Here is a 21,970-nt window from a genome sequence, read left to right as displayed (position 1 = left end):
CTAAGAACTCCATAATTAAGCGTGCTTGGTGGGGAGCAATCTTAGGATGGAAAGACTTGTGTTGGTCTGTGAGGCTAGTCTACAGTCTCCTTGAGTAGTCATCGGCGGTCCGAGGGTCCGGGGTGTTACAAAACCTCTTATCGCCATTGATAGCACACACTTGTATGGTAAGTATCATCATACCTTATTGACTGCCATTGTCCAAGATGGTGATAAGGAAATCTTTTCATTAGCGTTTGCCTTGATAGAGAAAGAGCATATTCTTATCGGCCAACCTTACAAAAGCGTTGGTCGTGGTGAAGCTGCTCCTCCACAACAACCCCACCAGATGTTGCATATGGTTCACAGTGGAATTTTTCACGTCGAACGCGCAAACACACCGGGACCGGTCTAGAATTCTACGAGATCAGTTAGACCTGCTGCGACCCAACCAAGTACATATTTCAGTACTCATTAACATTACTGCAATTTAATTAATACATCATTTACATTTTCATAACTTATATATAGTTTTTGTGGGACCCGTACTCCGCCGAAGCCTACATAGCTGTGCCCGAGCACTCAGGGATTCAGTCAGGTGCGTGGAGGGCTTATGTGCCACTCATATGCTTCGACATTGTCGAAGTACATCTACCGGAGCGGTATTGCGCCAATATGGGTTGGTACAGGGCATTTCACCGCCTTGCGACACTGAACCCGAGTTACACTTGATTTCGTGCAAGAATCAGGGTACGCGAACTGTATAGAGATCAACTGGCGCCACTCGCTCGTTGGGATCATAGACTTGAGCTGCTGGCCCAAGGTGCGCCGATCGATGTTCATGGCACACCTACTACACCTGACTACATGTCGTGGTTCCTCTCCATCACTCGCCGATGGATGACACCACGTGGCATCATCGCAGCGTCACATTATACTCCTGCTGTGCCTATGATGCCCCAATTTGTAAGTCTTCATTTGCATTTAATGATTAAGTTGCTGATTACATAATATAATATTACATTAACTACATCTTAATTGCAGGCACAAGGTGCGGCAGCCGTGATGCGGTACAGCCACGAGGAGCTGGTGAGGGAAATTGTACAAGGCATGCTTGTCGGCACGCAGTTCCAGTACTTCATACCGAAAGTCGCTGCGGAGTCATCACCGGCTATCGCCGATGCACACATCTCATCTCTTGCTTATGACTATCATTTGGAGAGATGGACCTTTCATACCCCGTTGACATTGCGGGGACCTCGCGGGCTGGGCCATCCCAGCCATCACAGTACTAGTCCCTCTGCCAGAGCGACACAAGAACGCCTCTTACTACCGTAGGTGGTGTAGAAGACAAACTCAGTTGGATATGGTAGATGAGGGTCATTACGTTTTTGTGTATTTGGATTGACTATATATATATATGTGTGTGTGTGTGTGTGTATATATATTTATACATATATATACACACACACACACACACACATATATATATATATGTTTATTTAGTTGTATATTTCAAACATTTGTATATATTTAGTTGTATATATATATATATATATATATATATATATATATATATATATATATATATATATATATATATATATATATATATATATATATATATATATATATATATATATATATATATATATATCTTTATCATAGCATCCAAGCTTTGATTTACGAATGCTCGAACTTTTGGCGATGAATCATCCCGCCTAAAACATACATTGACTTGTAATAATTTATGATAATGTCCTAATGCAAATACATCAAATAAAAACAACTCAATAATTAGAAAAAAAAAAAAAAAAAAGTTGTTCGCAGTTACTAACTGGGCCGGACCAATTTAATAAAAAAAAGAAATAAAATGAAAACATGTAATTAAGACAGTTTAGGTGTAATTATGTCAGGTTAGGATGTAATTAGAAACTGCAACCAATTATTGATTTTGTCTCTTTATAATACGTGTTATTTTCCACCCTACAAACTGTAATCATCATTTAAAAGAAATAAAAAAATTCCATAATCAAAGCGTCCCATTTGAGTTTCAATGAAAACATTATGGACTTTATTAATTTAAAGACCAAAAAGATTATAATGAAATGAATATAATGTACTTGTATGGGCATGAAGTGGATGATGATGTTGATTTTGTTTGTATTCATGTAGAAATGACATTATTTCGCGTCACTTTATAGTATGTTTTTGGAATGGTTGTATTCGAGAAAGTAGTGGCAAAGTTTATTATATGTTGGGGGAAGACGTAGGTTGTTTGCATGCAACTCGAACATGGATTTGAATTAGTTTAAACGTTTTATATGTTCAAAGATTGAATTGGACCCTACCGTAAATATAAGCTTTAAATATGACATGAGTGGAGAATTGATAACATTTTCTATTGAGGATGATGAGGCTATAGATGCTATGTGGGAGCATTTAAAGTCCACCCAAATTCCCTCTTTGGAGTTATACGTAGAAGAAGTACCCTTAAGGAATGTAGTTGCTTTTAATCCTACTCTTACCCCTATGCCTATATCAACTCAAGAAACTCAAAATCCTTTCGTTCCTTTCCCATCTTGTACTCTTTCTCAACCCCCTTCGAATCAAGTTCCAATTAATTCAATGGTTAACTTAGGAGAAAGTGATGAGAGATGGGACCTTGGGATGATGAAAATGAGAGTAATGAGCTCATTGACGATCCTTCTGAGGATGATGTGGATGATGATGAGGATGCGCTAGCAAATGACATTACCCTAGGCAACATTCCTACAATCATTCCTCCTACACCTTATGCCCTATGTCCACCTTTAGACGAGTATGAGGAGAACAACTCCTAGAGGACTTGGGCTTGTGATACCACTTACACCGAAGAAGGGGAGTTGGAGAAGGGTATGATGTTTGATAGTAAGGAAGCATTGTTGGAAGCTATCAGAGTGTATCATGTTCGTAGAAATGTGGAGTATAGAATGGAGACCTCAAACCAAACTGTCCTTACCTTGAAGTGTAAGCAGGGCTGTTCGTGGAGACGCAGGGCTACGCTTGATTCATATTTATCTTCATGGCATATTGTTACGTATAAGGGTAAGCATGGGTCTTGTGTTTTGGGTAATGACACTGTCTCGGCTGGACACATTCACTTGACCATCTTCTGTCATTAATAATGTTATTAGAAATTGTGTTGCTAAAGACCCATCCATTAAGGTATCTGTGTACGGCAGATGGTTAAAGATCGTTTTGGTGTAGAAGTGAATTATAAGCAAGCGTGGTGTGCTAAGCAACAAGCATTGTTGTCCATATATGGAATTTGGGAAGATTCTTACTCACTCCTTCCACGCTTTTTAGAAGCTTTGCAACATTCCAACCCGGGCTTAGTAATTGAGTGGTTTTTTAAGGAAGACAATGACACGGGTGTATATATGCAACCTAATATTAGGACCTTCCAACATGTCTTTTGGGCCTTTAAACCTTACATTGAAGGCATCAATCATTGTAAACCTGTAATACCCCAGATTTAACTTGAAAAGGGATTAATAGACTACTCATATCAACAAAGTGCATCTTCTTTTGATGGGAGCCCATTTGCTAAGAACTCCATAATTAAGCGTGCTTGGTGGGGAGCAATCTTAGGATGGGTGACTTCCTGGAAAGTTTTTCTAGGCGCGCACGAGTGAGACCAAAGTGCGTTGGAAAGACTTGTGTTGGTCTGTGAGGCTAGTCTACAGTCTCCATGAGTAGTCATCGGCGGTCCGAGGGGCTGGGGTGTTAGAAAACCTCTTATCGCCATTGACGGCACACACTTGTATGGTAAGTATCATCATCCTTATTGACTGCCATTGTCCAAGATGGTGATAAGGAAATCTTTCCATTAGCGTTTGCCTTGATAGAGAAGGAGCATATTCTTATCGGCCAACCTTACAGAAGCGTTGGTCGTGGTGAAGCTGCTCCTCCACAACAACCCCACCAGATGTTGCATATGGTTCACGTTGGAATTTTTCACGTCTAACGCGCAAACACACCGGGACCGGTCTAGAATTCTACGAGATCAGTTAGACCTGCTGCGACCCAACCAGGTACATATTTCAGTACTCATTAACATTGCTGCAATTTAATTAACACATCATTTACATTTTTATAACTTATATATAGTTTTTGTGGGACCCGTACTCCGCCGAAGCCTACGCAGCTGTGCCTGAGTACTCAGGGATTCAGTCAGGTGCGTGAAGGGCTTCTGTGCCACTCATATGCTTTGACATTGTCGAAGTACATCTACCGGAGCGGTATTGCGCCAATATGGGTTGGTACAGGGCATTCCACCGCCTTGCGACACTGAACCCGAGTTACACTTGATTTCGTGCAAGAATCAGGGTACGCGAACTGTACAGAGATCAACTGGCGCCACTCGCTCGTTGGGATCATAGACTTGAGCTGCTGGCCCAAGGTGCGCCGATCGATGTTCATGGCACACCTACTACACCTGACTACATGTCGTGGTTCCTCTCCATCACTCGCCGATGGATGACACCACGTGGCATCATTGCAACGTCACATTATACTCCTGTTGTACCTATGATGCCCCAATTTGTAAGTCTTCATTTGCCTTTAATGAGTAAGTTGCTGAATACATAATATAATATTACATTAACTACATCTTAATTGCAGGCACAAGGTGCGGCAGCCGTGATGCGGTACAGCCACGAGGAGCTAGTGAGGGAAATTGCACAAGGCATGCTCGTCGGCACGCAGTTCCAGTACTTCATAACGGAAGTCGCTGCGGAGTCATCACCGGCTATCGCCGATGCACACATCTCATCTCTTGCTTATGACTATCATTTGGAGGAGATGGACCTTTCATACCCCGTTGACATTGCGGGGACCTCGCAGGCTGGGCCATCACAGTACTAGTCCCTCTGCCAGAGCGACACAAGAACGCCTCTTACTACCGTAGGTGGCGTAGAAGACAAACTCAGTTGGATATGGTAGATGAGGGTCATTACGTTTTTGTGTATTTGGATTGACTATATATATATGTGTGTGTGTGTATGTGTGTGTATATATATATATTTATACATACACACACACACACACACACACATATATATATATATATATATGTTTATTTAGTTGTATATTTCAAACATTTGTATATATTTAGTTGTATATATATATATATTTATGTAGTTTATCATAGCCTCCAAGCTTTGACTTACGAATGCTCGAACTTTTGGCGATGAATCATCCCGCCTAAAACATACATTGACTTGGAATAATTTATGATAATGTCCTAATGCAAATACATCAAATAAAAATAACTCAATAATTAAAAAAAAAAAAAAAAAAAAAAAAAAAAAAAAAAAAAACCAAACTAGCTGTTCGCAGTTACTAACTGGGCCGGACCAATTTTAAAAAAAAATAAAGAAATAAAATGAAAACATGTAATTAAGACAGTTTAAGTGTAATTATGTTAGGTTAGGATGTAATTAGAAACTGCAACCAATTATTGATTTTGTCTCTTTATAATACATGCTATTTTCCACCCTAAAAACTGTAATCATCATTTAAAAAAAAAAAAAAATTCCATAATCAAAGCGTCCCATTTGAGTTTCAATCGAGCATTGGAGTCCCCGATTTTCCCTTTCCTTTCTTTTAATTTGATTTTGCAGGGGATATATACAAATTTAGGTGATCCTTATCTCACTGCCGTTGATATTTTGCTTGGACAGTGTTGCTCTTGAAGACCTTTACTCCCAAATTAGTATGCTTAGACATGTTGAAAGTAATTTATCTTCATTTTACAATTGATCGTGTAATTGTGCAAGTTTCTTAACATTCCATAACTTTTAGGTTCCCTTTGTTTCATTCGTTACTTGGAAACCCAAATATCAAATTTTTATACCTTAGGATTCGATATAAGATTTAACAGCATTGGAACAACTCAAAACAAATCAACAATCAAACGGCTAAATTGTTTTTTAATGTCATTTAATTTGATTTAATTCATGCTGGGGCCTTTTTCTAGATTGTTGGTAACTTATAATAAATGTGATGAATGATGATGTTGTTGGTGACTTATAATAAAAATATACAACAATAATATATGAGAAAATGATTTTGTTCCAATAGTAGTGTAGCATTTACACATTTGAATTGGTTAGTTTCTTAAACGGCCTAGATACACTTCATGATTGAACATATAAAGCATTAAATACTTTTTCATGCCTTATTTTGTTATTGTTGTAAATTATTACCTATCTTTAGCCCTTGCACCCTTCACAACTTTTCAACATATTGACATTCGAATATTTTCATTTGTGTTATTGATAATAAAACTATATAAAATAGCATTATGTATTTCGATAGTGTAACTTGGGGACAACTAGTTACACTAAAAAATAAGAAATATTATTGTGAGGGATTGTATTTTGATGAAACGATTTTAAATAAAGAAATTTAACTAAGCTATTCAGCCCATGTATAAATAACGTCTCATGTTGAAACCGTCTCACGTAAGAATTTGTGAAAAACAATAGGTACTAAGTTGAATACACACGACAAGGAAAATGTTTTAAAAGGTGGTTGTATGTTTAGCACTACATCAATGTATTTCAAATTTCAATCATAAGTAAATGAAAATAATATACAACTTCAAAACTTACATTTTTTATATTTGAAAGTAGACTAAACAATCCTAACATGCAAGAAATAAGCCATGTCACAAACATAGAATAGAAAACTCTCGACCATTAAATAAATTTATGATTTTTAACTTCTAAATGTACATAAGTGTTAATTGCACTCTAATATATTCCCTTTGTTCCTATTTAATCTTCTCATAAGAAATATTTAATAAGAAAAGGAAAATTTAAACCATTTTCATAGTGAAGATATTATTTTATTTAATAATAAAGATAGTGGAAAAAAAGTAGAAAATATGTTAAATTTAATTTAATGGAAAGACTGTAAGCACTATAATAATAAAATAAAATTAGTGAAAAATATATATAGACCATATTAAGCATTGAAAATATCAAAATTAAGGTGATTAATACTAATTATATTCAAAAATGTAATATAAATAAATTTTTAAGAAAAACAACGAATAAAAATTTTTTAAAATAAAAAATGAGAATATCAAATAGGAAAAAAGAGAAATAAACTTATAATGGCTTCAAGTCTTCAAGTTTTAAAATAAGGGTGTTGCTAAACTTCGCCACCCTTTTCATTTTTTCGCCACCCCCCTCCAAATGAAATTACGAATTTGCCCCTGATTTTTTAAAAATTACAATTTTGCCACTCATTTCAAATTTTTTATTTATAATAATAATAATAATAATAATAACAACAATAATAAAATTAAATAATAATTATTATTATTCAAAAAAAAAAAAAAAAAAAGTTGAGTCGCACAAAATTGGGCGACTGAACCTAGGTCGAGTCGCCCAAAATTGGGCGACTCAATTTTTTTTTTTTTTTTTTTTCTTTTTGGAAAATAATAATAATAATAATAATAATAATAATATTAATACAAATAATAATAATTTATAGATTAATGTGGTCTATTAGCTCAGTTGGTTAGAGCGTTGTGCTATTAACGTGAAGGTCTCAGGTTCGAGACCTGCACAAGCCATTATTTAATAATTATTGATTTTTTAACCAACTGAGCTAATAGACCACATTAATCTATAAATTATTATTATTTGTATTAATATTATTATTATTATTATTATTATTATTATTATTTTCCAAAAAGAAAAAAAAAATAAAAAAAATAAAAAATTGAGTCGCCCAATTTTGGGCGACTCGACCTAGGTTCAGTCGCCCAGATCTGGGCGACTCGACCTAGGTTCACTCGCCCAATTTTGTGCGACTCAACTTTTTTTTTTTTTTTTGAATAATAATTATTATTATTTAATTTTATTATTGTTGTTTTTATTATTATTATTATTATTATTATTGTTTTTATTATTATTATTATTATTATTATTATTATTATTATTATTATTAATGTTATTATTATTATTAATTTTATTTATTATTATTATTTAATTTTATTATTGTTTTTATTATTATTATTATTATTATTATTATTATTATTATTATTATTATTATAAATAAGAAATTTGTAAAAAGTGGCATTTTTGTAATTTTTTTAACTACAGGGGTAAATACGTAATTTTAGAGGGGGTGGCGAAAAAATGAAAAGGGGTGGCGAACTTTAAAGATTGGGTAAAATAATTTCCCACAACTACAACTAAATTGTACCACCTAACAATATGCAACACATGTGTCACAAACCTTATTGGCTAATGCATATTAGTAGATACCCGAGTTATTAGATTCCACAACTAACCAACCAAAGATGATTAAAGTTTGCTAATATAGTACCATATTATATGCTTCAAAATCATGTTAATCCTCTTGATTACACTTCCCACCTAACATATCTCATGACATGTCAAGATTAATGAATTTTATTTTGGTTGAACTTGTAAACAATTTACGAGTCATTTGATTAGTGGTAGTAAATAGCGATAACATGAATGATTTATAGTGTAAAATTTCATCAATCATTAAGACTTCAAATTGATTGCATAATCCAATTCAAATGCTTGTCTTGAGTGTTTTGCTCCACTTCGACTAGAAGTATGTTTCATTCGTTCTATTGACTATGTAATATTTGTTACATTAACATATTTCATATTCAAAAGACAAAGGTAGCAAATTGGATAATACCATAATAGCTATAAAAACTTTCATGCAATGCATTTTAAAAAGTGTTTTTCAATAAATAAAATTCTTATATTGACTATTGAAATGTATTTTGTCTAAGTTAAATTGCTATAGTTTTACTTTAAAATATTCTCGCATAAAAGAACTAAATACAATTATACCAATATGGACATGTTTTAGGGTATTCTTAATTACTCTATTCAAATAAGACCTTATTGATTAATGACTTAGCTTGATGCATATACTTTTTTGATTCAGTAAAAAAACACAAATATTAAAAGAAATATTAAAATTCAACTATTTTTCCGTCTAATGAGTTTTGATTATTATTTTAATACTTAAACTCATATAAATATGATATTAAAATTAAAATATACTTCTGTTAATTTAATTATATCATCCATCTTGATTACCTTATTATATTATTATTAAATAAAACTTAAATAAAAAATATAGTATGCACATCTCTTACTCCATCAATATTAATTAACTCTATTTTTTAAATATATTCCTCAAAACAAATCAAAACTATTTTTTTTATAATAAATCATATGGTTTACACTTATAATTTCCAAGTGGCATATTTGATGGCATGTCTTCTAATCCAGAGTTGATACATCAACATATGAAACGCATCGTATGGCTGTGGTGAAGACTCATTCCATAGAAAATGGTGTACGGCCTCTACACCCAATCTTTTCATCTTTATATATGCACCATTCTCGCGCGTGTCAGTCAACGCGCTCTTGAATTCATCTACACCCATGTTTGACCCTACAAACAACGCTATTTCCGACCATTTGATCAAGTCCATCAAAGGAAGATCTTGTATCGGACGGTCAGTAATCACTACAGGAACACAACTATGAGCCAATGCAATAGTCAACCCCTTCATTAATCCTTCTCCATTACTACCATTATAAATAAATAAACAAAAATAACTACCTTTTACACTTTCTAAGTACTCTCCTTCATTGGACAGTTCAGATTCAATCAAAAAGTCAACATCATCTCTAAGCTCATTGATCAACTTTACATTGGAATGTACCTTATTAAATCTCCAATACCCTAGGAAGCGCGTGGGGACACCTTCTAATGAGGCGCGTGGTAGTGATAGGAGTGGAGAAAATGTGATATCTTTATGGGGAATAAACTCACGCGCGGGTGAAGGGAAACATGAGATCCTAATAGAATTTTTCTTTAATTCAAGGATTTCTCGATTAAAACTAGGACCCACTTCATTGCAAGAGAAGTAGAAATGATCAGCTCCAAGGGAGGGGTTCCAATAAGGGTAAAAAGCGCGTAGGTATTCAAGGTGACCCGCTAGGAATCGCCTCGGTAAGGGTGGAAAAGGGATGAAAAAGAGAGTAGCTTGGTTAGGGTTGTGAGTGATGAAGTCGGAAGAAAGGAGAGAATCATAGAAGATAGAGTATGTAGAGTTTATTTTTTCGAATTTTTGGGTTTGAGGAGGTGGTGGGTATATAAAAACTTTGAGGTTTGTAACCATTTTTTGATAGTCCAAAAAAAATGTGGATTTCGAGAAGTAAAGGGTTTTAGAGTCGCAGATAATGAAAAAAGGGTGGAGGAGGAGGAGAAAGATGAAGAGAAGAGAATGTGGTGGTGGAATAGCCATTTTTTTTTTGATAGTTTGGAGATGAGATGAAGTTTGGTGGTAGGAATATAATGTAGGAAACTTTGAGTATATATGTGATGTAAATCATGGGAATATAGTATTTTGTACTCTTCCAAAGAAATATCATCAATTTTCTTTTTAGTTTGTACTATTAAATTTATTTTATATTTATTTTTAATTATACCTTATATTTTTTTTTAATTTTTATTCACAGATTTGATTTATCTTTAATCTTATTTATATATTTCTCCCATTTTTTTATATAAATTATATATTTTTTTATCACTTTTATTCACTTTTCTTAATTTTCAATTAGAGTTGTTTATTTGGGTTGGAGGCTATATATTTGACTTTTATAATTATAATTATAAATATATCTATAGTTGTAGAAAGGATGAGTATTACAATAATCAAATATTATAAACATGGTTCATGGTTGGTAGTACCGTAGTAGGAGTAACGTACGTACAATAAGTGTAGCACATAAATATTTTTAATGTAAAGGGATTTAAAAAGACAAATTTTATAATCAATATTTTAAAAATTGATTTAATTTGTGATTTATAAATTAGATGTTCATATAATTGAAATAGCACATTTATTTTACTATTTGTATTATATGATTCTTCTAATAATTTTATATATTAAGAGCTAAAAAATAATGATATATTTATTAATATATTGTTAAGACATTAGAACGGTGAATGACAAAATAGATTTGTAAATGGATTAATACACATGTGTATTTGATATTATATTGTTTAATTTTTCAGATATTTGTTAATTGAAGAAATAGATATAATTTTATTTATTTGTAATAATTAAATAAGAAAATAATTAAAAAAAGTTTTTTGAGGAAGAAGACAATAAGTATTTGAGACTAATTGTATTTGTATTATTGGAGGTAGTAGAGTAGTATGCAAAGACCGAGTTCAATTGAAAGTCAACTGGTCATACTCCATAGCACTATCAACTTCATTGATAAGGAGTATTTATTTATTTATTTATCTATCGTGATAAGAGAGAATTTAGGTCCGGACCTCTCTAGGCAATGGTGTGGATCATTAATTAAAAATCTTATTAATATTGAATTATGTAACATATAACACAAAAATATGATGATCAAATCACGCGATTTAACTCATTTATAAATATCATTGTTTAACTGCACTCTATTATATTATATTTTGGATTCGGACTTGATTGTGATTATTAATCATTGTAATATAACTACTCTCAAGCATTAAAAAGTATTTATCAATTTATATAATGATATAATATAATAATAGAGAATAAATCTAAAAATATTACGACTTTGTCGTTGGTGGAATTTCTGGAGGAAGAAAGTGATGTAATGACCATTTCCTGAATCTCCACGATGAAGTTGTTGATGAAAATGAGGGCAGAAAAAAAAATTATAATTATATAATTATTAGAGAACGAATAATGCGTTTTTGTAATTAATTTGCTTCTATTATTAAATCAGAAAATACATAGTAGTGTTTGACTTTCTTTAACTAATCCATATGGTTATATATTGACCATTTTATATCAGATCCTCTCAATATGAGCTAGACTCATATAAAGAATTTTAATTTAAAGAATAAATGTTTTAATATTTAAAATTTTAAAGTATATAACAATGATTTCATTTGAAAATTTAAAATTGGCTCAAATTTATTATTTGACAAATCAAAAATTTTCAAATTTGAATTTGAATTAAATTTCATCATTGTTTTTAAAATAGTTAAAATTAAAGATTTAAAAAAAATTACCCAAATCTTGTCATTCTCAAATTCTTTATTTATGATATCATAATTAAAATTCATAATTTGAAATGAAATATTTGTTCCCAAACAATACATAATATTATTTGGAGGTATATTCATTGAAACTGAAGATATATTCTTGGAAGCTTTTGATCGCCATTGAAACCAGTTGCAAGAATCACCACGTCACTTTTAACATATTCATCCTCATCAAGTATAGCAACTAGCCGTTACCTCTTGTCATTCTCACCAGTCCACCACAGTACTGTTACCACTTCACCTTCCCCAAGAGACCACCAAAGTCCACCACGACCGACTGCCGGCTGACCACACCACGCCACCACAGCCCACGGCTCACCTTGACATTTTACTCCTTCGGCAGGTACTGTGTTCTATCTTCCACCCTCCCAGTACGATCCCATCTCTACCAGCGTTCTTTCACTTCCCACCATCGGAATTCCGGCAACCGACATCGAAACGTCTTCAATTGTTCTCACCCCTGTGCAAGTTGTTCTCAAGAATATAGCTTTCTCTCCCTTGTTTGATCCTTTTTGTTGTTTTAGAATTTTAGTATCAATTACTATCAAAACTTGGCATCCAAAGGTATTTTTTTCACATATCGTGCTCTAATTTTGTTGCAATTAAGTTTTTTGATCGTGTGTTTTTTTGTTTGCCATCCACTTGTCTTTCATTACTCTTCTTTCTCCGTTCTGTTTTGGCATTTTTTAGTTTTGTTTCTCAATTGGCTCTTTTAAATTGTGCTTTCCTTTTATTATATTTTGTTGTTTTTGTCTTCTAATTGGGTCCCTAATTGTTCTTTTCATCCTTAATTAAATTGGTTTTTTAGCTATAGTTTGTTGATTTTCGTTTGGGTTCTTAGTTATTCTTTTCGTTCATAATTATATTGGTATTCGTTTATTTTTGGTTGCTTTTAAGTGGTTTTTTAAGTTATTCTTTTGTACATTTTCACTTTGTTAATTGCTATTTGTTGGTTGTTGGTATTGGTGAAGACCTTTAACCTCTAACTGCTAGTCTTCCACAGTAAACCTTCATTTCTTTTTTGCTTTGGTTGTTTTTAGTTTTGCGTAGGCACCCTAACGACAAGGTAAAGGCTGACATAGTTCAACGGCATATCGGACAAGCGGACTACTGACAACCAGTTTCAAATCAGCAATACAACGAAGAGAACATCCACAACTCTGATGTCACGTCACCAGGGTAGCCACCAGCTAAGAGCTTTTTTTTTTCCCTTTCTCTTTCTTTCCTTTATCTGTTATCTATATTTATTTTTTGCATTGGCTCTAGCACCCCACCTTTTGTGTGGTATCGATTTAGTTGTCCTTTAGAGGTCTTTGTGAACCTGTCTACCTTAGGTCTTGGTTACAAAATATAGAGTTCCCAAGGGGGGGTGGGGTCGGAGGGGCAACGTAAGCACGATCTAGAGTTGAGAATGGGGACTAGGAACATTGGTACCCTAGAAGCCAAGTTGTTGGAGTTAGCCAATGAGATTTCTAAATACAGGATTCATGTGGCGTGTGTTCAAGAGATTAGGTGGAAGGGGCAAAAGGCAAGAGGTATAAAGAGATATAAATTGTGGTATGCAGATTTGGACGGCAGACGTAGTGGGGTCGACATCCTAGTGTCTAATGATATCCTAAAGCAATTGGTTGAAGTAAGGAGGTGTAACATAAGCACGATCTAGAGCTGAGAATGGAGACTTAGAACATTGGTAGTGGGGGGAAGAGATCATATCGATCGTCAGTGCTTATGAGCCCCAAGTTAGGTTGGATGAGCAGGTGAAGCGCGAGTTTTGGGGTAACTTAAGAGACCTAATGAGAACAACACCGGAAGATGAGAAAGTTTTCTTAGGAGGAGATTTTAATGGACATATAGGTAGAGAAGCAGACAATTATAACTCGGTGCATGGAGGGTTTGGCTTGGAGGCAAGGAACGAGAGCGGGGAGAATCTGCTTGAGTTTGCACTAGCTAAAGATTTGGTCATAGAAAACTATATCTTTAGGAAGAAAGACAAGCATTTGACTACATATAAGAGTGATGGGCATGCAACCCAAGTTGACTATTGTTTAGTACGCAAGAGGGATCGAGCCTCGTGCTTGGATTGTAAGGTGGTGTTGGGTATAGAGATGCCCACCCAACACAGGTTATTAGTTCTGGTGTTTAGGATGAGGAAAAAAATTGTAGATAAGAAGACCAAGGGCAAAAGAACAATCATGTGGGGGAGACTTCAGGGGGGTGTGGCCACAACCTTGTCAAGCAAGATAAGTTCGTTGGGATTTCCAAGTTAGTCTGAGGATGCGAATGATATGTGGGTGAATATGGCAAAAACCATTCCTAAAGTGGCAGGAGAGACCTTGGGAGTGTCGACGGGGATACCAAAAGTGTTTAAAGAGTCGTGGTAGTGGAATGATGAGGTGCATAATAAGATAAAGAATAAAAACAAGAGATTTAAGGAGCTTATGACATGCGTGGAAGAGGAGGAAAGGATACAAAAGAAAGAGAGCTAGAAAGAAGCAAAACGGGCAGCAAAGGCAAAAAGCCGTGCTTATAAGGACTTTTATTAGAAGCTTGATACCAAAAAGGGGGCGAAACGTATTTTTAAGTTGGCAAGGAATAGGTCCAGGCAGAAGCAAGACATAGAGGCAGTGAAATACATCAAAGATGAGGGAAGACGAGTTCTCTTGAGACATGAGGACATCAAAACAAGATGGTGTCAAATTTTCTCTCAACTGCTCAATGATACTAGGGGGCAAAGGAGTAGGATAGACAAACTTATGTCGTCCAAAGACCACAGGATTATGGGTCAACGAGTGATATTACCACAAAAGAAGTAGGAGAAGCTCTCGAAAAGATGGGGAGAACAAAGGCAGTTGGGCCAGATAATATCCCAATTGAGGTGTGGAGGGGTTTAGGGAAAGAGGGAATTCGTTGGCTAATTAACCTCTTTAATGTTATCTTGAAGACGCATAAGATGCCAGAAGAATGGAGGAATAGCAGACTAATACCACTGTTTAAAAACAAAGGCGATACGCAGGTATGCGGGAACTATAGAGGAATCAAACTTCTAAGCCACACAATAAAATTGTGGGAGAAAGTGATAGAGAGAAGAATCAGACAAGAGACTGTGATTAGAGAGAATCAATTCGATTTCATGCCAGGAAGGTCAATCATTGAGGCTATTCATGTTTTGAGGAGACTGATGGAAAAATATAAGGAGCGGAAAAAGGATTTGCATATGGTGTCCATCGACTTGAAAAAAGCATATGACAACATACCGCGAAGCATCATGTGGGATAGCCTCAAGGCTAGAGGTATATCATTAATATACATTGAGGCCATACGGGATATGTGTGATAGAGTTTCGACTAAAATTCAGACACCGGTGGGGATAACAGAGCCTTTTCCGGTCAAAGTAGGACTGCATCAGGGATCGGCACTAAGTCCTTTCATTTTTACGGTCATTATGGAAGAAATTTCTAAATCTATCTAGAAGACGGTACTGTAGTGCATGCTATTCGCTAACGATATCGTGGTAGTCGCAGAAACTGAAGAGGAAGTTAGTAATAGATTGGATGAGTGGAGGGAAGTTCTAGAAGGTAAAGGGTTGCGCATCAAACGTACGAAGACCGAATATTTGCGTTGCAACTTTAGTGGAACATCGCCGACTGACGAGCCAAAGGTTTCTATTGGTGAAGATGTTGTTACGAGTACACCCTAGTATAGGTATTTGGGATCGATCTTTCAGAGAAATAGGGAGATTGATGGAGATGTCAATCATTGAATACATGCGGGTTGGCTCAGGTGGTGAGTAGCCACCGGGGTGCTATGTGATAGAAAGTTCCCAAGTAAGTTAAAAGGGAAATTTTACAGGGAGGCGATCAGACTTACTTTGTTGTATGGGATAGAATGTTGGCCTGTAAAGAAGATTTTTGAACATAAGATGAAAGTTATAGAAATGCGTATACTGAGGTGAATGTGTGGGAACACTTTGATGGATCGAATTAGGTACCAAAAGTTTAGAAACAAACTAGGGGTTACTCCTATTTCTGCAAAAATGCGAAAAAAAATTGAGATGGTTTGGACATGTGCAGAGAAAGATTTTCAACATCTCAGTTAGGAGGATAAAAAGCCTCATTGTAGAGGGTAAGAGGTAAGAGGAGTCGAGGAAGACCTAGGAGAACTTGGGATGAGCGAATAAAAGTTGACCTGCATAAGTTACACCTCTCTGTGGACCTGACCCAGGATAGGAGTAGTTGGAGGCGCCTTATCCATGCTTTAGACTACTGATTTCCTCTTCACTTACTAGTCGGTGTTCTTATTCTATGGATTTTACTCGTTCTATTATTATTATTATTATTATTATTATTGTTGTTTTCTTTTATTATTATTTTTACTTTATTATTTTATCTATATTTGCATTGTATCTACCTTCATTTTATGTCTAAGGGTCACGCTTGGGCGATACGATACAAGCATACGGAGTTACCTTCAGCCTCACTTGGCCCTAGACGTTGCAAAAACCTCTCTTATTCTTTCTCGAGTCAGGAGACTTTTTGGCCGTGGTCTCCTTTATGGGTATGAGTTGCCGTCATCCTTCCCTCCCTAGAACCTAACCATAGTTTTCTATAGTCGGGATACACTGGGTATGATGATGATGATGGATTATTTAGCCTAATTTAAAATTATCTCAGTGTCTTAAATGAGAATATGTGTATCAAAATAGAGTTTTTATTCAATGAACTGAGCAAGGTCCAATTCTAAATTCGGCTCACTATTATGATTTGCATGTTTGCATTCATCTTTGCTCTTTCCTTGCGAGGGGTACGAGTATGATCTGTTCGCTATTTTTTTTTAACTCTAACTTATGCGGGATACTAAATTAATGACTATGACTATTACTATGTTTGCATTCCTAACAAAAATTTCACAATCCTAACAAAAATTTTACAACCGCAATACTATTACATAGTTTTTTATAAGCTAAATTTATAATAGGACTATATGAAAATGGAGAATACTCAAACGAAATGAGAGATGCTTATACAAATTTCTTAACAAATGACAAATGGCACATAGCCACATATGTTGTATTCTGAACTACAATATTCAATATTCAGGGGTCTTTGAGGATATACGAGGTAATTGACCGCATAAAATTTCCTTTTTTCTCCTGTATATAAAAAAATTAATAAAAAAAGAAAAATATTAAATCTATTAATAAAATAAATACTTTCGAGACGAATCTAAGTCAATCTTTAAAGGAAGTATCTTATTTCAACTTGACAAACATGGTCTACTTAAATTATTCATCATTAAAGGAGCATTATAAATAGCCCTCCAATGTCTATTAATCAATAATCTAGTATGAGTTACCATCAATTTTAGATTTTGAAAATTTATTTTAAATTTGTAAAAATATTTTTAGTTAAAAATTATCTTAAATCACATATCTACTTGTAAAACATTAGTCATTGTTTTTTGTTTGTTTTAAAATTGACATTCATAAGTTAAACCGATAGCTATTTAATAATACTAAATATTATTTTTTTTGTGGTGAATTACAAATTACGATTATTGATTAGAAATTTTTGGGTTATTTAGTATAACTCATATGATATGATGGTAGATTGTAGTCTAGTGGTCTAAGTCAATACTCCATGCCACGTTGCTTTTAAGGACAAGAGCAAGATTCTACGACTTTTTTGTTATTAGTTTAAAATATGACTTGTACTCGTTACACTTCAAGAGTCTGGGTGGTGTAGTTGGTTATCACGCTAGTCTCACACACTAGAGGTCCCCAGTTCGAACCTGGGCTCAGACACATTTTTTTTTGAGATAATATCTTAGGATTGTCCTTTTGTTTGTATTGCTGGGCCTGTTTGCATAAGGACTTTACATCAAGGCCTGTTTTTTTGAATATAACTTTCCTCTAAGAACTGTTTTTAGCTGGATTTGGTTGTATTTGCACATCTTGTTGTGAAATAGTATCATATAAGATTTGTTGAATAGAATTTGTTGCAGTGAGTTACTAAGTTATGTCGATAATTTGTATACAACTAACAAAGATATAGTACACAATTAATCATAGATATTTGATAGGATATACAATATATCTTAAACTTTAACTATCAGCTTAAATTGATGGTTGAAGTCCTCAAAATATATTATATACTTTTATCACTATCTTCATATTTAATGTTTACACATTTTTTGGGTGTATAAAATTTATTATCGTGAGTTATTGAGTTACATATCAATAATAATTTGCATATTTCAAATATCTGTCTTTGTGAATTTGCTCACTTTTGTGTTTTGGTATGTCAAGAAACCAACTCAACTAAAAACTTAATCTTATAATTGAGACTCTATGATATGTTATAAACTCTAACACGTTCCCTCACACGAGAGCCCTTTGGGCTATAAATGTGGATGCGACACAGACCTTTCTCATACCTGACGCTAAATATTTCACTTTAAATGAGGGGTTATTGAGATTAACCTCTTATCACATTAGCTCTGATATCATATTAAGGAACCAACGCAACCAAAAAGTTAAACATATGGTCGAAGCCCACTTGAAAGTTGATACATACACTATTTCTATTTTCTAGGAGTAGGGCCCACCAGTTAAATGAAATGAGAACAATATGAAATTGGTGTGATGCTTCTTTTCTCTCCCTTTATAGGTAGTATCAACTATCACATGATGATGATCCAAAAAGGTGTATCTAAAATCTAAATGCAAATGGGATTGCGAAAGCCGTTGAAAGTTTTGCTCACGGATATGTAATTGTATTGCGAGAGGTTAGATACCCTATTAACCTCCCAAAAGCCAATTAATTTTACTCTTAAAAGTCCTACTAAATCCTACCCTTCTATTTTATTAGATACACTATATTTTAATGATAATTAATAATGATTAATGATATTCAATGTACGTGATTAACATTAGATATATTAAAATTTGCATAATACAAAATTATAAAAAATTCAATACAATAAAAATGAATACAAAAATTATAAAACAAGATTAGTTTATATTCCTATAATGTTAACATACAAATGAAGTCAATATAAAATTAGCGAATGGTAAATTGGTGTCAGAAAATAAATTTTATTATTATTTTACTTTCTTTGTCCTATTTAATTTGCATTTAAAAACTATTTTTGATTTTTTTTTTCACCTATTACTTAATTTTACTCTTTTAGTTAGATCTACTTATTTTTATTCTTATACTTCTATTTATTAACTACAATTTAGTATTTATATATTTTAATAAAAAGTGCAAATCAAATAGAAGGGAAAAAACATATACCTTGCTATTTATTATGTATATCTAATTGAAAATTTTAGATATTGTATAATAAATTCGAAAGGAAATAGCCAGATAGAGAGTCGATAATAAAATTTGTGGATTTGTCATTTTAGAAAAATACGATCCTCATTGGTAATCCTAATGGAGTAGGGAAGTTTAATTAATACTCCTACTCTTGTGTAACATTAATTAATCAAGCAAAACCAATCACGAAACTCTATCGCAAAATCCAATAAAGTTTTCTGACACTATGCCTGTGGCTATTAATAATTTGCTGTTGTTATTTGCTATTGTTATAAACACAATTTTCTAATAACACCATTTTAAAAGAAGAAATTTATATGTTAATAATTTGTGTTATTAGGTTATTTTTATTTGTAAAGTATGCCTCTGTTAGAAAGGCTAATCAGAAAAATCTAGAAGATGGTATTTAGAATTATTTAGTAAAAATAAGAAGTAATAGTTAGAATATACTGGAATATCGTGGAAGGAAGGAGTAAAGTAAGAAAAGAAATATCTAGATAAAATCTTAGCTTAACTACTAAAATGTTCCATAGCGAGTATAAATACAGTATTATGACACTTACATCGTATAGAGCAAGAAGCTCTCATAAAAACAAAGAATTGAGCCATGAGCTCAAATCACAAAATATATACATCAAAATAGAGAGATTGATAAGTGAAACATGAACTCACATAAAAATAGTAGTGAAGAGAGTATAGGTGTGGAACAAGTGTCCCACCAAAATATTGTTGTACAAATTATGATGTAATTAAATATTTGTATTCAGTTAATGTAATACAATATTTATTTGGGTCCAACTACAATTCTGCGTACGCCCAAAACTTCTATTAGTTTCACGGTAAAACTGTTTCATTTAAAAATTTGTAATCAATATTATTTCTTATGTCTCAAGGAATTTGACCCATTTATTTTATCGGTTCGTTCTATCAAATTTTACTCCATTTTTTTTTTGGTAATTTTGGTAATAACTAACAATATTACTTTTGTTTTCATTGGCATATTTTAATTTGTGTTTTAATCTCATTTACATATTTTTCTCAACACTTTAAAATATTTATTTTTATATTTTTCTTAGTTTTTTGCTAAATATCTACAGGCAAATATGATAGGTCAGAGTACAACTAAATTGAGACGTAAATCTGGAGTCATGGTTAAACTTAGGTGTCTAATTAATCATTCGCCAAGTTTACTTAACAAGGAAAAAGAGTCGTGTTATTTCTACTTTGTACATCGTGATAGTGCAATCTCAAAAATTATCTTAGGATTAATTAAAATTCAATTTGAACCGATTTGTATTTTTATAAATTAAAATTAAATTTCAAATAACTAAAAAGAATTTGAAATTTTACTTTAAAAGTAAATAAATGTCATAAAATCGAGGATTATATGTTGATTCCAAATTAATATAACCAACTAATAAAATATATCAAATGTTTTTATTACTTAAACATATTAATAATAATAATAAGATGTTGGGTATAATCTCAAATGGTTTTCCTTTTTTAACCAAAGGAATTAAGACACATTACTTTATTAGTCGGGATCGCAAATAAAAAAGAGCGATTAATTAAAACTCTTTTTTTGATAAATACGAATTGGTATAATATAATCATAGAAGACAAAACGATGTAAAAGAAACTAATTTAACAAAATAAAATAATTAACGCTCCAATAAAATATATTAATAATTCACGAAAAATTTAATTGTTCATAATTCGCAATAATAAAGATATTATTTTACTAATATATTTATTCTTTCGGTAAAAAGCTAAAGTTATAAAACTTGATCAATTTATCATTGGGTTTAACATATATAAGAGGAGAGTGACTGCATACAAGTTTGATGAGATTCCATTCTAAAATCAGTTAGTTATTGGAAGAGTAATTAATTAATTTAATATGTTAACCAACATCTCTATATTTCTTTGATGGGGAGTCTCGCGTGAAAATATTTTTTTTCAACAAAACTAACAAATAGCTCAAACCCTTTTATTTTTTTCCTACTTAATTAATCGAAAATTTATGATCATAACATATTCAACTTAATTCATGCTTTAACATGATTACATCGATCACTATCATTAGTATATCCTACATCTTTCACCATCAACAATCAAGGCCAAGAAATCAAAGATTTGATCACTCTTAAAATAAAGTGACAATGCAAGCTACCAAAGTCATATTTACTACAATGTGACATTTATATACCTTATATATGGTTAAGATCATTACAATCCCTAGACCTATTTTCGAGATTTTAGGAATTTAAGGGCAAACTTAAAACATGTTATTATTGTAATATCGTTAATGACTTCCATCTATACAGAGGTCATTGAGAAGAAAAATAAATAAATTGAAATATTATAACATTAGGTATGCAAAAGTTTAACGATAAACCTTAAATATATCGTTTTTCATTAATTGGTATAAATGTTATTAAATATGATAACTCATAATATAAATTCACACAAAAATATTTTATTAGCATATTTTAAGG

The 21,970-nt window shown here is 32.9% G+C and overlaps 2 protein-coding genes and 1 non-coding gene across 3 annotated transcripts; 2 read left to right on the top strand and 1 right to left on the bottom strand.

The window, feature by feature from the left end:
- Positions 1-9,121: 9,121 nt before the first annotated feature.
- LOC130803583 (probable glycosyltransferase At5g11130) lies at positions 9,122-10,365 on the bottom strand. Its single transcript, XM_057667754.1, has one exon. The coding sequence runs from the start codon at positions 10,343-10,345 to the stop codon at positions 9,275-9,277; it is 1,071 nt and encodes a 356-aa protein (XP_057523737.1). The 5' UTR covers positions 10,346-10,365; the 3' UTR covers positions 9,122-9,274.
- Positions 10,366-13,564: 3,199 nt separating this feature from the next.
- On the top strand, positions 13,565-14,420 carry LOC130803827 (uncharacterized). Its single transcript, XM_057668027.1, has 2 exons — positions 13,565-13,786; positions 13,848-14,420. The coding sequence occupies exons 1-2, from the start codon at positions 13,565-13,567 to the stop codon at positions 14,418-14,420; spliced, it is 795 nt and encodes a 264-aa protein (XP_057524010.1).
- Positions 14,421-17,879: 3,459 nt separating this feature from the next.
- On the top strand, positions 17,880-17,953 carry TRNAV-CAC (transfer RNA valine (anticodon CAC)). The gene has a single exon. It is a non-coding gene; the product is annotated as a tRNA-Val (tRNA).
- Positions 17,954-21,970: the final 4,017 nt, after the last annotated feature.

Source organism: Amaranthus tricolor, chromosome 17 (assembly GCF_026212465.1).
Source record: "Amaranthus tricolor cultivar Red isolate AtriRed21 chromosome 17, ASM2621246v1, whole genome shotgun sequence".
Taxonomy (NCBI): domain Eukaryota; kingdom Viridiplantae; phylum Streptophyta; class Magnoliopsida; order Caryophyllales; family Amaranthaceae; genus Amaranthus; species Amaranthus tricolor.
Note: the sequence above shows the minus strand (reverse complement) of the source record. Positions and strands in the feature narration are given on the sequence as shown.